The following is a 15014-nucleotide window of genomic DNA, read 5'->3' as shown; positions in this document are numbered from 1 at the left end:
CTGCCTGCTGCAGTAGTAGGCTACTTATGGGAAATGTGAATGTAATTTACAGTGGTAGATTAAAGGCTTGGGGGGGGGCTGTCTAATTAATGAAATTACCCTATGAGGGTGAAATTAAACGGCAGCAAATACATCCATTCGTATGACCAGGCTCCATGTAGAGGAACCTAAGCCTAACGTTAACTTATGGGACTAATGTTCTGCAGGTGGCCGACTGGACTGAAAATCACATCATGACTCACTGCCCACTGCCACGCCTCGTTCGCTAGAGGACGCTGTGCAGCTCTATGAGTGGTTGACGTAGGGCTGACGTACTAGGAAGTGTGTTGAAGACGAAAACACTGTAGCTGGCTAATCACGCTTTAAGTGTTACATTGGCAATAACAAAAAAAATGTAATGATGACTTGTCGGGAACATCGAAAACTCTTCCTATAGAAACGCTGCGGCGTGGCGATTAATAAGCACCAAAAAGCCGAACACGTAAGTCATTGCGATGTCATTCCTGGGCTCTGTTAGTTTGGCTAACGCTAGTTAGCAAGGCTGGTTTCACCACAACTGTGTTATCCGGCTACACAATATCAAACACTAAAGTTATATGGTTCCTTACTGCTTACCGATTATGCCATTAAGATATACATTAACCCCCATAGATTGTTACTTGAGTTTACAATACGTAAATCTGAGACGGACGCCCTACCTTCTGTCTTAGCTACTTGTGTAACGTTAAATCATTTAACACCAAATTCGGTCAATATATCCCGCATTGCTTGCTGCGGATAGCTGCTTGGCAACACAACAACTACAACCCTTAAATGAACTGTAGTTGCTTAATTGGACATACATATTCTCAATTAAGTAGCAGTTGTATTTCTTAATTTAGTATTATACATGAGGCTATCCCAGCTAACCATTTTTGGTTCCCAGAACGTTCTTGGAATGTTCGTTTTTGGTTGCGGGAATGTTCCCTGAAGGTTAGGTTTGGTTGTGTTTTGGTTAATCTGAGAATTTTCTTCCGTTCCCCTAACGTTATCCTAACGTTGCAACCTTAAGAGAACGTTCCCCTAACGTTAACTTAACGTTGCAACCTTTAGCGAACTTTCCCCTAACGTTATCCTAGCCTTGCAATCTAATGTCTGCCATATCCCTCAAATTCCCAGGTCTGTTACCACCTAACTTAGTTAATACCTACTGTAGAGAAGTAGCATATAGTGAAAAGTGAAATGACAATTTCTACTTAACTTAAGTGTAAATATATTAATTATGAATGCGGAATTCCACAGAAGGCCAGATAAGGATTGGAAAAGGCAAATTGGATATCCCTTTTTACAGATATTTTGCCCCAAAATGAATAAAGCATGACATTGTTACTTCTGTTGAAAAGGAATAGTGTCGGAAAAAGAGAAGTTGCTTTTGGCTTGGTCTAAGCAGTATCAGCTGACTTAAACAACAACCTAAAGGATCACTTTCATTTCCTCCTAAAGCCTTAGGTTTGTTAGATTTATTGTACAATGTGAGCTGAAAATGGGTATTTCTGATCATTGTGCAGTTACAAGCGGCAAGTCAGATGGATTGCTTTGGAACCTTTTGAAATTACATTTTCAATTCAAAATTTTTACCAAGAACTGATGACTGTTGTTTCCTGTGTTTATGATGTAGGTTTATTATAATTCTCTCTGACAGCTGGGGAGACATTTCCAATCCTCTCCAATGTCCTCTGGCTGTCCACCCCAGTCACCGGCTGTGGCTAAGTCTGAGGTAGCAGTAGAGGGAGAATGCCCGATGCTGGCTGCCACCTTTGCCTACTGGGACAACATCCTGGGTCCACGGGTGCGCCACATCTGGACACCAAAGGGAGACCAACTGATGTTCCTCAGCGATGGAGAGGTCACATTTCTGGCCAATCATACACTAAATGGGGAGATTCTGCGTAGTGCTGAGTGTGGCGCTGTGGATGTGAAGTTCTTTGTCCTGGCAGAAAAAGGCGTAATCATTGTGTCGCTCATCTTCGATGGCGAGCTGAAGGGGGACAAGAACACATGCGCCTTGTCCATTATCCTACCTCAGACTGAGCTGGGCTTCTATCTACCTCTGCATGCCATCTGTGTGGAGAGACTGAAGCATGTCATCCGCAAGGGACGCATTTGGATGCAGAAGGTAATACCCGGCTATTCTTGCTGATCCCTTGACTTCTCAGTATTGGACACATGAGCAAGCAAATTATTACCCTTTATAACCATACACCTACTTTAAAACCTGATCTATGCTTAATTCCTGATTGGAAATGGGTATTAAGTAATCGATCACCTCTGTTTTACTCAATTGGGATTGCAACAACATTGGCAGAACAATAAAGTAGTCTCCCAACACAGAGGACTGAACTAGCTAATTAGGTCTGAGAGCTCCTACAGAGGATGCAAGTGACGAGAGGTAATAATAGGGGTAGACCAAATAATGTGATGCACTAACACAAAAAATATATATCCCGTTTGGAGACACTGCTGGAAAAGTGGGTCTTCTAGATTGAATGTCAACCAGTAGAACATCAATCTAATCTGTGCTGCATGTGTTCATCACATCCCTGCTTGTTGGTTTTACCTTTGGATGGTGTTTCTCTTGTCAGCCTGTTTCCCCTGACATAACAAATATTTTTAGTTTTTCCTGATACACCCGCAGTTTGGCTTTCTTTGGTGCTCTGTTAGTCTTCTTTTTTCTTTCAATGAAAACATATGTATCAGAGTCTTCATCGCTGACCAATACTACTGACAGCTTTAGGGCTCGATATTGATCCTAGGGCTGCACAATTAATGGCAATTTCATCAAAATTGCAATCTGGACTAGTGCAATATCCAATTCCAGGCAAAGAAATATTTGTTAAAGGTAAAATATGTGTCTAACCGTTCTGAATGAAGTATTGTGGTGCTGCAGAGACATCCTGGGCCAACAAATCCTATCCTACAGACTAAAGAAAAACAACTTTGTTTTGTACAGATTCTGGAAAAAATCACGCTACATGACTATGGTACATTTTAATTTGTGTTTCAATGAAAATGAGAATTATAATCCAAAATAATTATGATTACCTCCAATATTGTGAATCCTATCGGAAAATCCATCAGAAATAATCACAATTTGACATTTTCCTCATATTGTATTGACCAAAATGTTCCTATATGTATCTGCATTACATGTCAAAAACTGTCATGTACAATTGGCATTGAATGCCTGTTGAGAATTATAATCTTGTTTGTTCTTCTACTTTGATCAGATGTTTTGATTAGAATTTTTTTTTAAATTGCCAATATTTATCATTGTATTTTATTAAGGTAAAGTTCTTGCCCAGCTGTGTGTATTGAAACATTTTAAAAGATACTAAGTGTCCTTTACCCAACATTTTCGCAGTGTTTATAGTAGTTGCTAATTTACATCAAAGCAAAGTTCCATGATGCATTTCTTTGTCCAATCAATACTGATGTTGAAATATGAGTGTTAAAATCATTACATTTTCACAAAAATAGAACCCTTTACATTTTTTTAACAAAGTGTGACCAATCTATGTTCTTAATGGGACATTTTACAATGGAAAAATCAACTTGTCAGTGCTTTCTGGAAGACAAACCACGTACAACCATGTGTATCAACCATAGTTTATTAATCAGTCCATCTCTCTAATGGCTTTAATGTTTGTATTTTGTCTTTCCACCATGCAACATCCAGTAGCAACAACACTCATTTATTAGTTGTTTTGTTCCAGTTTAAGAGTGATGCTTCCAGGCACCTGACAGCTCAGTCGGTAGAGGGGGCGCCCATATATAGAGGTTTACTCCTCAACGCAGTGGGTCCGGGTTCGAGTCTGACCTCCACCCCTTTGCTGCATGCAAAATCCTCTTAAAAAAAAAAGATTGAGGCTTCCAGCTTTCACAACTTGTGTCTTTAGACCAAGAGCTTGTAACCCTCGTATTGTGAATTGAGTAAAATACAGTCAAATGCAAAACAGGCCATTTGAAAGCCAGAAATCGTAGCCACTGGCCCAAAAATTGAGTGTTGTCAGTCACCTAGCTTAGTATTTGTGCAGTGCTTGAGTTAACCATTTCCACTTTCCTTCCAACTTTAGGGCTACAACATCATCTCGGTGCTAAGCTTGGAGATTGTCCCTATCATGGAGCTGTTGGCCTCTATGAAGACACACAGTGTGCCAGAAGATATAGATGTGAGCAACACACACACACACACTATATAATACTTGAAAACAGGAATGTAAATTTTTGAAAATAACATGTCATTGTCGATGGCAGAGTTTATTATTATTATTTTTTTAAGATGATTTTTTTGCGGGCTTTTCCGGCTTTAATGGACAGGACAGCTAGGTGAGAAAGGGGGTCGTCATAGGTTGGACTCAAACCCGGGACTGTGCCAACCCGGCCACTTGATGGCAAAGTTAATAGCTTATCATCTAAGCATCATGGTTTCAGTGATTGGTGGGAAAAAAGGGGACATCTTTATTGAATACAATCACATGTGACATTTTGAAGAACAAAAGCCTCTGTCCCCAACTTTTATAAATTACAGTTATTGTATTGTTGTTTTTGTTATTATTATTATTATAATCATCATTATGTCACTGGTTCTAATAGTTTTAATTTCCAAGAGGTTTGAATTATCCAGGTTCCGTACTTATATTACCACCCAGTGCGATTCAACACATTTGCTCCCTTCTAATGTGCAAATGCCAAAATAAAACAGCACAAAGAAGCTCCCTGGAGTTTCCTACATTGTTAAACGGTGGTGTTTTTTTTGTTGCATTTTATTTCCCTTTACATTTGAATTCCTTTCCCTGCAAATGTGGGGACCAGCACATTTGCCTTTGTTCAGACCTAATTTCAGAATGACTCATTTGTTTCTCTCCCGCTGAGTAGATAAAAGACACCGTGCTAAATGATGATGACATCGGGGACAGCTGCCACGAGGATTTCCTCCACAAGTAAGCACTCTCCCGTACAGGCAAATGGAGACAGATGATGAACAATGCCTATTTAACACCCAGCAACCTTCCAATGATGAGTAATGGCTCCTCCACTTAAGCAACGTTTTCTCCAGAGAAAGGACGAAAGCTAAATTGCCGTTAGTGTTGAGAGTCCAGAAAGTCCATTACAGCAATGAAGTTCCCAATTGCTCAAAGTTGAACAGGATTATTTTAGGATCCTGTGGCGATGACAAAGCATCTGTACACTGGAATTTATTTATGAGAAGGATAGTCGTAGCTGATGAAGACAAGTTGGATGTTTGAGGCAATTAAGTTTCTAACTAATCAAGCAAAAAAGTTGTTTTTTTGTGACCAACAAATGATCAATTACGGTGTGAAATGGACTATCAAATACCTAAAGAATATATTCAAAAGGCCAGAACATGAACCAAACTACATGGAAAATACGGTCAGTTTAATTAGGGATCGACCAATACTGGTTTTGCAAGGCTGATAGGATTGTTAGTAGTTAATGAAAACATTAACCGATATTTGGAGATGTTACAAATTTCACTGAGTAATTATTTAATAAATTGGATCAACATAACACCCAGTAAGAGATAGTCAGATAATGTTGTGGGCGGGACATAAAGCCAGCCTCAGTGTGGAGTGAAAGGAAGCAGAGGGACAGACGCAGAGCTGTAGCAGAGCCAAAGTAGGGCACTTTTTAATTCATGCCCGTGTTGGTCTATCCCTGAATTTAATGATTATTAGGCTACTCTCCACCTGCCCAGAGGCAGTTACCGTCTTAATTCTCTACGTAAAGCCTCTTCAGTGTTTTTTTTTGGACCCAGTTCTCTGTCTCTATCCTTATTCCTGAAAGCACTTATTAATGATTAGAACAATGCTGATGAAGCTAATTGGCTCTAATTTGCATGTCTTTATCTGTGTGGTTCAGGGCCATCAGCTCTCATCTGCAGACTTGCGGCTGTTCCATAGTGGTTGGGAGCAACCCAGAGAAAGTAAATAAGGTAAATGTGCCGTGTTAGTGGCTGCACACAGCCAAATTTTGCAATGCATCTACATCAGTTTAATTGATTTGAAGTGTGTTGTGCTGTTGTCTGGGTTTAACAAGCCTCTCGTGCAATCTGATTTTTTAATGTCTGCGTTGGCTTTGGCAGCACAGTAACTGCTGTGACTGTTTCCATAAAGATAGAAGTTATTTGAGAAAAGCATGTCAGCTGTTCCAAATAGGCAATATATTGGAATTAAACAAACAAAAGTTGGCCGTGCTAACCGAGAGAGAACACTGATATTGCACACATGCACAATCATTTAGATGTTGCACTTCATTTGCCCAATGAAGACAAACCTTAAGTTCTGAGCTAAGCACCAATTAAATCAAGACTTTTATTTTTATGTAACAACAAGCCATAAGCCAAATGCCAGATTAAGGTCTATAATCAAAATGTGGTTTTAGCCCTTTTTTTTGTGCTGAGGTGTAGCTCCATGAATACCTTTTGTGCTGACTGTGCAGAATTCCACCACTTTGGAAAAACAAATGGCCAATTATCTTTTATGTCCATTTTTTAAAAGAGGATACCTAATACAGTGTTATTGGATACGTTTATACACCCCTTCTAGTGGCAAAAACGTTGCCGTGATGTCAAGTTTGAGCTATTCAAACTCCTTCAACTAAATTGGCAAATGAATACTCCATTTCACAATCAAACCCTGAAGGCTTTTCTGGTTGACTGTCAAAACGTGTTTTTTTCACAGATTGTACGAACTCTCTGTCTCTTTCTCACCCCGGCTGAGAGGAAGTGCTCTCGCCTCTGCAAGACCGCCTGCTCTTTCAAATACGACACAGGCCTGTTTGTTCAGGGTCTGCTCAAGGTAGCCACCAGTTTCCTCCTATCTACACATTCCTACCTATACAGCACAATGTGATGTGAATTAGAGCCTGTTATTGCTCTTTTCTGCCTGCTTGGTTGATGTTGGTCAATCTGTTGTTCTTACCCAAATACTTTTTCTGACTATAAAAAATGGTGCAATGAGATTATTTGTGATCTGTTTGCGTCTGCTTAAATACATGCGGCTTTGTGCGGTCGTCATATGGTTAGTATAAACTCTAATGTGCACATGAGGATATTTCCACAGCTTCATGCATTGCAAATGTTAAGTTTAGTTCTTACTGTATTCTACTCACCGTTTTCTACATTGTAATTAACCTGGTGTCAAGTGCAGAACTGCGGGATTTGTGAAAGTCAGCAAAGTTGAAGGTTTTTAGAGAAGTTGCCGTATTCATGTTTTTTTTCACGAGGCAATGGTGCTTTTGTAACACAGGAAGATGACTTGTTGTGCCAACAAGAGCAGAAAAAAGAACAGCAAAAGAGGCAGCTAAAAAAAAAAGCTGGTGGTGCTTGTTAGTTCGGTCATAAATTGTATGCTACACATTGGCCATGTTGTGGAGCTCCAGCAGGATCTTCTTATAGATTTCCCACATAAAATGCAGTGTAGCACAGGAGAAACTGGCCCAGGGAGAAAACAACAACAGTTGTTTCTTCTTAAAGAAACATAGTGTCGGCCCTGTCTGCTCTTGAAATTGGGACAACTTGTGGTGGGAGGAAACAGATTTCCGACACACTAAGCAGAATAATATAACCCTGCTCCTACACATCACAAGTTGACCTGTATTAAATATGGGTTTTCCCCCTTTTAATTCCCAGGACTCTACAGGCAGCTTTGTCCTGCCCTTCCGCCAGGTGCTCTACTCGCCTTACCCGACCACGCACATAGACGTCGACATCAACACAGTCAAGCAGATGCCACCGTGCCACGAGCACACGTACAACCAGCGGCGCTACATGCGGTCTGAGCTAAGCGCGTTGTGGAAGACGGACAGCGAGGACGACATACCCCCTGACACAGTCATTCACACTGACGAAACCTTCACACCAGACCTGTAAGCCATGCACGCACACTATCTGTTGTGTTTGTGGGTTACAAGAAAGTTATAGTTCGGAATTTTAATTCACTATTTTACTTGCACCTTTTATTTAACTCTGTTTAAAAAAAATCGATTCCTTTAAAAAAAAAAAAAAAGAATGCTAATGTCATATCATAACCACATTGTTTTTTTCTTAGGAATATATTTCAAGACGTCCTGCATAAAGACACTTTGGTGAAGTCATTTATAGATGAGGTAAGTCTATAGCCACACTTTTTTTCTTTAAAATAAATAGAACAAATAGAGACCACTCCCAACCGATTGAGAAGAAAAGAAAAAGTAAACCCTGCAGAATATTGCCAAAAATATGAACATAGTAGAAAACATAACAGCAACCATTTTTATCATTATCATCTTTTTGTATCCATTTCTGTTAGAAGATCTTGATGCAGTGATATTAAAGGAATAGTTTGGATATTTTGCAGTGGGGTTGTGTGGGTTACTTATCCGTAGTTGGTGTGTTAGTCGGCACCCCTCCAGTTTGGAGATGCAGACAGGAGCACTGACATGGAAGCTAAGCAATGTACTGCTGTGGACAGACTCAGCAGCAAAACAAACCGTATGTGTTATTGCGTGACTGGAGTTTTAACGGGTTAGTTCGGATTCACCAAAGTCACACAATAACACAAACAAACCAACCAATTGAGGCAGCAGTGGGAAGGCTTGAAAAAGGTAAAGCGGCCTAAATATTCCAAATATAGCATAACTATTTTAGGTGGCTGTCCACAGCCGTACATGCTTAGCTTCCGTGTTGGTACTCCTGTCTGCTTCTCCAAACTAAGGCCGTGCCGACCGCCATCTAGCACTACTAATACTACTACTAATACGCTAACGTTGGATAAGTACCTCATACAGTCCCAAGTTCTTGAATGGTTTAATCAGAAAGAATCACGAGGGTTTCTGCTTTCAAATAATTAATTTGTCCTGTTGGTCAGCTTTGCTTGAGGATTCACCAGCTAATACTTGTGAGAGGTTAAGCATTGCACAATCAAGACTGTGAAATCACCTAGAAGTGAATTTGGTATTTATTTGTGTTTTTGGCTCCCTACCGCTGTCTGAGACTAACCATTTTTTTGTTCTGCAGTGTATAATATTGTGAAGTTATTTTCATATTGTATCTGTGGTACAATGCTATTGAACACAGACCAGGCCTTGTATCAGGCTGCAACAAATACTTGAATGATGTGCTCCTTCCTCACTGATACAGACTCCAGAGCCCATAGACACAAAACACTAGACTTTATTCCCTTGGGTCACAACCCATCATCTGTTCCTATGAAAGTTATCCCAGGTTACAAGTTTTTCTCAAAACAACAGCAATATGTTTCTCTCTCTCAAGGTTAGCACAAAGGAAAGGGGAGTGGATAATTCCAGCCTTTTCCAGCCGAGCAGTAGCCTCGACTACTAATTGACATCCTGTGTCGTACCCAGGTGTTCATGCTGAAGCCAGGCCTGTCCCTGCGGAGCACCTATCTGGCCCAGTTCCTGCTGCTGCTCCACAGGAAGGCCCTCACACTGCTCAAGTACATCGAGGACGAAACGTAAGAGCTTTCATTAATAAGACTTCAATCCAAATGCCAGAACGGATTATTGTTTGGCAATAGACCGCTAGAACATGCCCGCTCCACAGAAGAAAAGAGAAATCAAAAGATATGAATACCAGAGCAGATAATTTACTTTCGGCCATTGTTTTTGCTTTGACTTTGCACTCCAGTAGGGTTGCATGATATTGAAAAAATGTGATATTGTGATAGTGATTATGAATATTACGTCACCAATAATAATTTTGATATTTTCAAACATATGTCAAATTACACAATTTATGGGAAAATGCATCATATCAATATTCATAGATTCATAACAATATAGGCAAGGCAGCTTTATTTGTAGAACACATTTCAGCAACAGGGCAATTCAAAGTGCTTTACACAACATCTGTTCAACAGATAAAACATTTCATAAAATAGATAAAACACAATTGTAAACTTGAGACTACCTTCACACTAATTAGTCAATGTTAGTGCTACCTTTGTGATCACCGTCAGTGTCACTACCCTTCACGACTCTATTTTTAGAGACGTTACCATTCGTCTTTCTTTGAACTCTTCTCCACACTAATTAAGCCAATTTAGTGCTGCCTTTCGTGTCTATTTTCAACACTACACATTCACACTTTTTCTTTAAAGTGCTACCCTTCGAGTCCGTCTTTCTCTGTCTTTCTCTGTATAAAACCCTAACCCTAAAAAAAAATATAGTGTGCAGTGTGAGTTATATACAGCTCCGTAGTGCAACTGGATCACAGGTTTGTCGGGAATGAAAAATATTCAATCTATCAGACCCCAAACTCTGCCTGCACCGCCTTTTATAAAGTGGAGATAGCTATCTGGGAGAAAACTGTGCATGATGGGATTTGGTACCATTTGTCTAGTTCATTCAGAAGCTTTTATTATCCACTGTGCAGATGGGCATCATATCTTTGGCCATAATGTTATAGCATTGGTGATTTCGGTACGTCTCTGAGTTCTTGTCGTACTTTGTGCCACTAGCAAAAACACTCGCTAACGAGGCTTATTTGGCTAGTTCTGGCGTATTAACTGCAACAGGTTTTTTTGGGATAGTATCATGCAATCATGATTCGTTCCGTTTTGTTGTCTCTATCTATTTCTTTCTTTACACTGTCGCTCTGTCGAAATATGCACACATGTTGCGGGGTGCGCTCCATAGGGTTTGTCACGTAGTAGCTCTGTGTGCTGACGTGCTCTAACGTGCAAGTGGCACAGTATCTGGCCAATGAAACATGACCATTATAGCATTTCAAGCAGGCTCTAAATCAAACACAGCTAAGGCACACAGTCAACGATTGTGTACGGGACACATCTCTCCGCAAAACAAAGAAAATATTGCATACTTATTGTGACACTTTTGATATTATATTAAGCAACGTTATATTGTGATGTTGATAGATCATGCAACCCTACACTGCAGCCAATGATGGTCACTAATAATCACCCTGAAACCCATCCTAAGCCTTGTGGTCTGTGGCTTCAGGTAACACACTTTTCCAAGTTTGGAGTCAAAATAGTCATGTCAGTGTTTTTCTTTATCTAGTAATCTTATCTCCAGGGTTCTGTTTGTACAAGGGTGAAGGTACGACAGGCTCATAGGGACAAATGACCGGGAATGATAGGGAACTGACAACTTTAACTCCAGTTGGGAAATATCTGTTGGTCCTGGGTGAGGATCTCAAACACCCCTTAGTAGGTCTACAGCGGGCCTGCAGGAGAGGAACAGATTGGTGTGGGTCCAGTGCACACCCTATGAATTTTAAACCAAAACAATGTTTTACCAAAAAAAGAGACGAAAGAGTAGAATATATACTGCAGTTACAGAACATGCAACTATTCTGCAAGTTACTTCTTGCAGAATAGTAGTGTAAAGACACGTCATGTGAGTCATCCTTCACCCTGTTCTGAACAAGCTGACAAGTACGACTGTGATGCATCGCAAACACTACTACTCCACACAAATGCAGTAACCAAAACACTTCAGCTGTAGGTGTTTTGATGCAGTCCGATGATATCTACATGCCATTGGTTTACAATAGTAACTGGTACATATCCCCTGCCGGGTGATGGTGAATGGCAAAAACTGAAAAGACATTCTGCAAGGTTACATTCTTCCAATGAGGATTCAACCTGCCCGGATAGGAAGAATTTTACATTGTGAATTTGTATTGACAAGTTCTAAGACATCTTATATTAGTTTTGGCACAATATATCGATATAACTTCCCCGAACATAGTTGATATAATACCTTTTATTTTGCATGGTATCCACACATGAGTGTGTGCAAGCATGTTTCTAGCCAACCATGTTGCTGAGCTGACCACTATTTGTCCGCTCTATGAGGCTGGAAAGATGTAGAGATTGCATATTTTTTATGGCAACTTAAAAAGCAACAGGCAATCTATATTCATGATCCCCCTCTGTTTCTCTGTAACAAGAATAGAAGCTAGGATAATGCATGCGTTGTCTGATTGTTAAACATCACACATCCATGGGTGAGGTTCGCACTTTTCTGTCTGATGAAACAAGTGGAGGCGTTTAATATTTTTTGAATTTTACTTGGGGCTCTAAAAAGTATGGGCAATTTTCACAATTTTCTGACATTCTATAGACCAAACTGATTATCAAAAAAATAATATTAACAGATCAATCAATAATACGTATGATTTGTAAGATGCAGATGTAAGATTTGAACAACATGAACAAAACATATCCTGGGTGGCCTTGCCAGTCACCCAGGCTCTTAACATGTCAGAGGCCGCAATCATCATCAAAGCTCTAAAGGATGTTTTTATGATCATTTGGTTACTGACAAGAAATTGTCTTCCGTCCACTAAAAGCGCTGTTTTTGCCACTGACAGGCTAAGATTGTGTCCGTGTATTGTTTGTTTATTTATTATATTATAATATTATATTATTTATTAGTCTGGTGGGTTTGGGGCAGGTTCATGTTAAACAAAAAAGGATCTTACCTATGTAGAGATCCTTTCCATAATGTTGTCATACAGAATAATAATGTGAGCATGTTAGTGACCAAACAAGCACGTTTAGTGGATTTAAATGGAAGGTGCCCAATTGCCCGTTTGGCCACTGCAAACTGCAGCGTTACAACTTGAGCAATTTCAGTTGCTGTCCCTTTGAGTCACTTAGATACAAAAACATGAGAAAATGGGGTGCAGGTTTAAAAATACAAAAGTTACCATTTTAAGCACAAACAATGAAGCTTTCCTTGATTTGTTTTCCATGCCACCATCCCACATGGGCTTGGCTCATCTCCCTTTTTGCTCCCCAACTGTAAACTAACCTTACCACTGCTTTAGGACACCATGCCCTCCCTGTTTGGTTTTACACTTTTACATAACACTTGAGCAAATGCTGCTCTGCCTAAGTATGTAAGCAGCCAGGGATATTGTGTTACATGGTAGCTACATCAACTAAATGTCAATGTTGTCTTTACTTAAGCTTGTTGGGCTGCATCCTGGAGGCAAAAGAAAATCAATAATACAGGTTGAGAAAGTCTGCTACAAAACCATTTAAAAGGTCTCCAGGGGAAGTGGAAGCTCTAGTCTTCTGAAATAAAACAAAGGTCATGGGTCAAGGACATATTTATAAATTGAGGTGAAATAGAGAAACAGTATAATATGGGTGTTTTACCTAAGAATCAACACATCACATATGGCACATAAAGAGCATGTGTATTATGGCAGGGCAAAGAGTGAAAGAAATTACAGATTTATCACACACAAGTGATCAAAAAATGTACCGGGGACCGTAATGACTTGATATGGTCAATTGTAAATTACAAAAATGAAAAATGCACAATGCTTTAATGTTTTTGGATTACTTAAAACAGCGTAATGCAGTGATTTATGAATGTATATAAATTATATTTCAGATAATCCATAGATTTTTTTTTTCTTCCCCTGACTAAATATTACAGAAAATCTTACCGTGGGGTTTCAAAGCATTACTTTGATTACATTTGCCTCCTGTCTAAAATGGTTCCAGAGATCTGATTTTGAATTCATGAATGCTTGAGCATGTCTTCCTCCCCGGACAACACTAACTACACAAGCAAAGCCATTATTTGTGTGCTCGTGTGAGGGGATAAAAGCGGTCTTGTTTATGGTGCTTCTAACAGCCGAGGTGTAAGGGCATACTATTTTACAGGTGCCTTGACAAGATTGTTTTTGCGCAGTTGCCATCCTGAAGCAGCATACATAATTCATGGTAGCATGGCATTCCTGTGCACAGCTGCAGCCCAACTAGATCCTAATGCAAATCCTCTGACCTCGAGCACTGTAGGTTGTTAACAGTCGCACTACAAAGTCTCTCTCCTCTTCTCTCTTCACAGGCAAAAAGGGAAGAAGCCGTTTCGATCACTGCGTAACCTAAAGACGGACCTAGATCTGACGTTGGAAGGAGACCTGAACATTGTAATGGCCTTCGCTGAAAAGCTCAGGGCAGGACTGCACTCGTTTGTGTTTGGCAAGCCGTTCTACACCAGCATGCAAGAACGAGACGCCCTCATGAGCTTTTGACTCTATTCTTCCCCTGCACTTTAAGTATTGGACGGGTAATTGGAACAGTATTCTCTTTTGTTTGTTTTATTGTTACATTAATGCATGCACGTGTATGCTTGAGGCAAACATTATCCTGAATATTTGTTTCTGCTGTTCTGAAATGAAAAAACTAACATTTTGCCTTCCTTTTTACTCTTGGATAAATTCAAGGTGTGATTTCAAAGATTGTCTGTTACTACTGTTATGAGATATTGGAATTAATGTTTTGATATATTGCCTTGATCAATTGTAAGCATAATGTGAGTTTAATGTTCTTTGAAGACTTAAGTTATTCTCTGGGGGATGAATAATTCATGAATTCTATGCCTTCTGTTAATAGTTTCTGTTTTAATTTATGGTGTGGAAATTGATGGAGGTGCCCAACAGGACATTTTGCAATTTAATTTAATATTATATTTCTGAAAACATGAGTTATTAATTTCTTTACTGCTGTGTTATACAATAACCTCAAACCTTCAGAACTTGTCTTTTTTTAAACTAAATTAATGAGCTTCAATGACTTTACAAAAAGGTTGTGAGTTATTATGACGCAAATGAAATCGTATTACAATCCCTCCAGACAAAGCAGATCAGTGTGTGTGTAACTGACAGTGAGTGTCATTAAAGGCATTCACCCAGCTGTGCGTATAATGTGTTTGCACTGGATTTTTTTTTTCTCCATCTTTACTGGTAATCTTTCCAAGTCAAGTCAATGATCTTCTAGTTTATATGCTGTGATTATTCCTTACTAAAAATGCAAATTGTTTTGACATTGTAATATGTGGAGTTGACAATGTTGTGCCATTATCCATTTCCTTTACATTTACATATCATTGTGAATTCAGAACATTTGCATCAGAAATGTGTGAAATGACAGACAATTTCTACATTTAATCACTCTGCTTCCTTCACTTTT

At 39.5% G+C, this 15014-nt stretch overlaps 1 protein-coding gene across 1 annotated transcript; it reads left to right on the top strand.

Moving 5' to 3' along the window:
- Positions 1–240: 240 nt before the first annotated feature.
- Positions 241–14751, top strand: c9orf72 (C9orf72-SMCR8 complex subunit). The gene is made up of 10 exons (XM_034857951.1): positions 241–481; positions 1658–2155; positions 4113–4208; positions 4915–4979; positions 5920–5992; positions 6741–6857; positions 7691–7926; positions 8109–8166; positions 9403–9512; positions 13891–14751. Exons 2-10 carry the CDS (start codon positions 1709–1711, stop codon positions 14075–14077), a joined length of 1389 nt encoding a protein of 462 aa, XP_034713842.1. The 5' UTR covers positions 241–481; positions 1658–1708; the 3' UTR covers positions 14078–14751.
- Positions 14752–15014: the final 263 nt, after the last annotated feature.

This window comes from Etheostoma cragini, chromosome 20 (genome assembly GCF_013103735.1).
Source record: "Etheostoma cragini isolate CJK2018 chromosome 20, CSU_Ecrag_1.0, whole genome shotgun sequence".
NCBI lineage: Eukaryota > Metazoa > Chordata > Actinopteri > Perciformes > Percidae > Etheostoma > Etheostoma cragini.
This window is presented reverse-complemented; position numbering and strand designations above follow the sequence as displayed.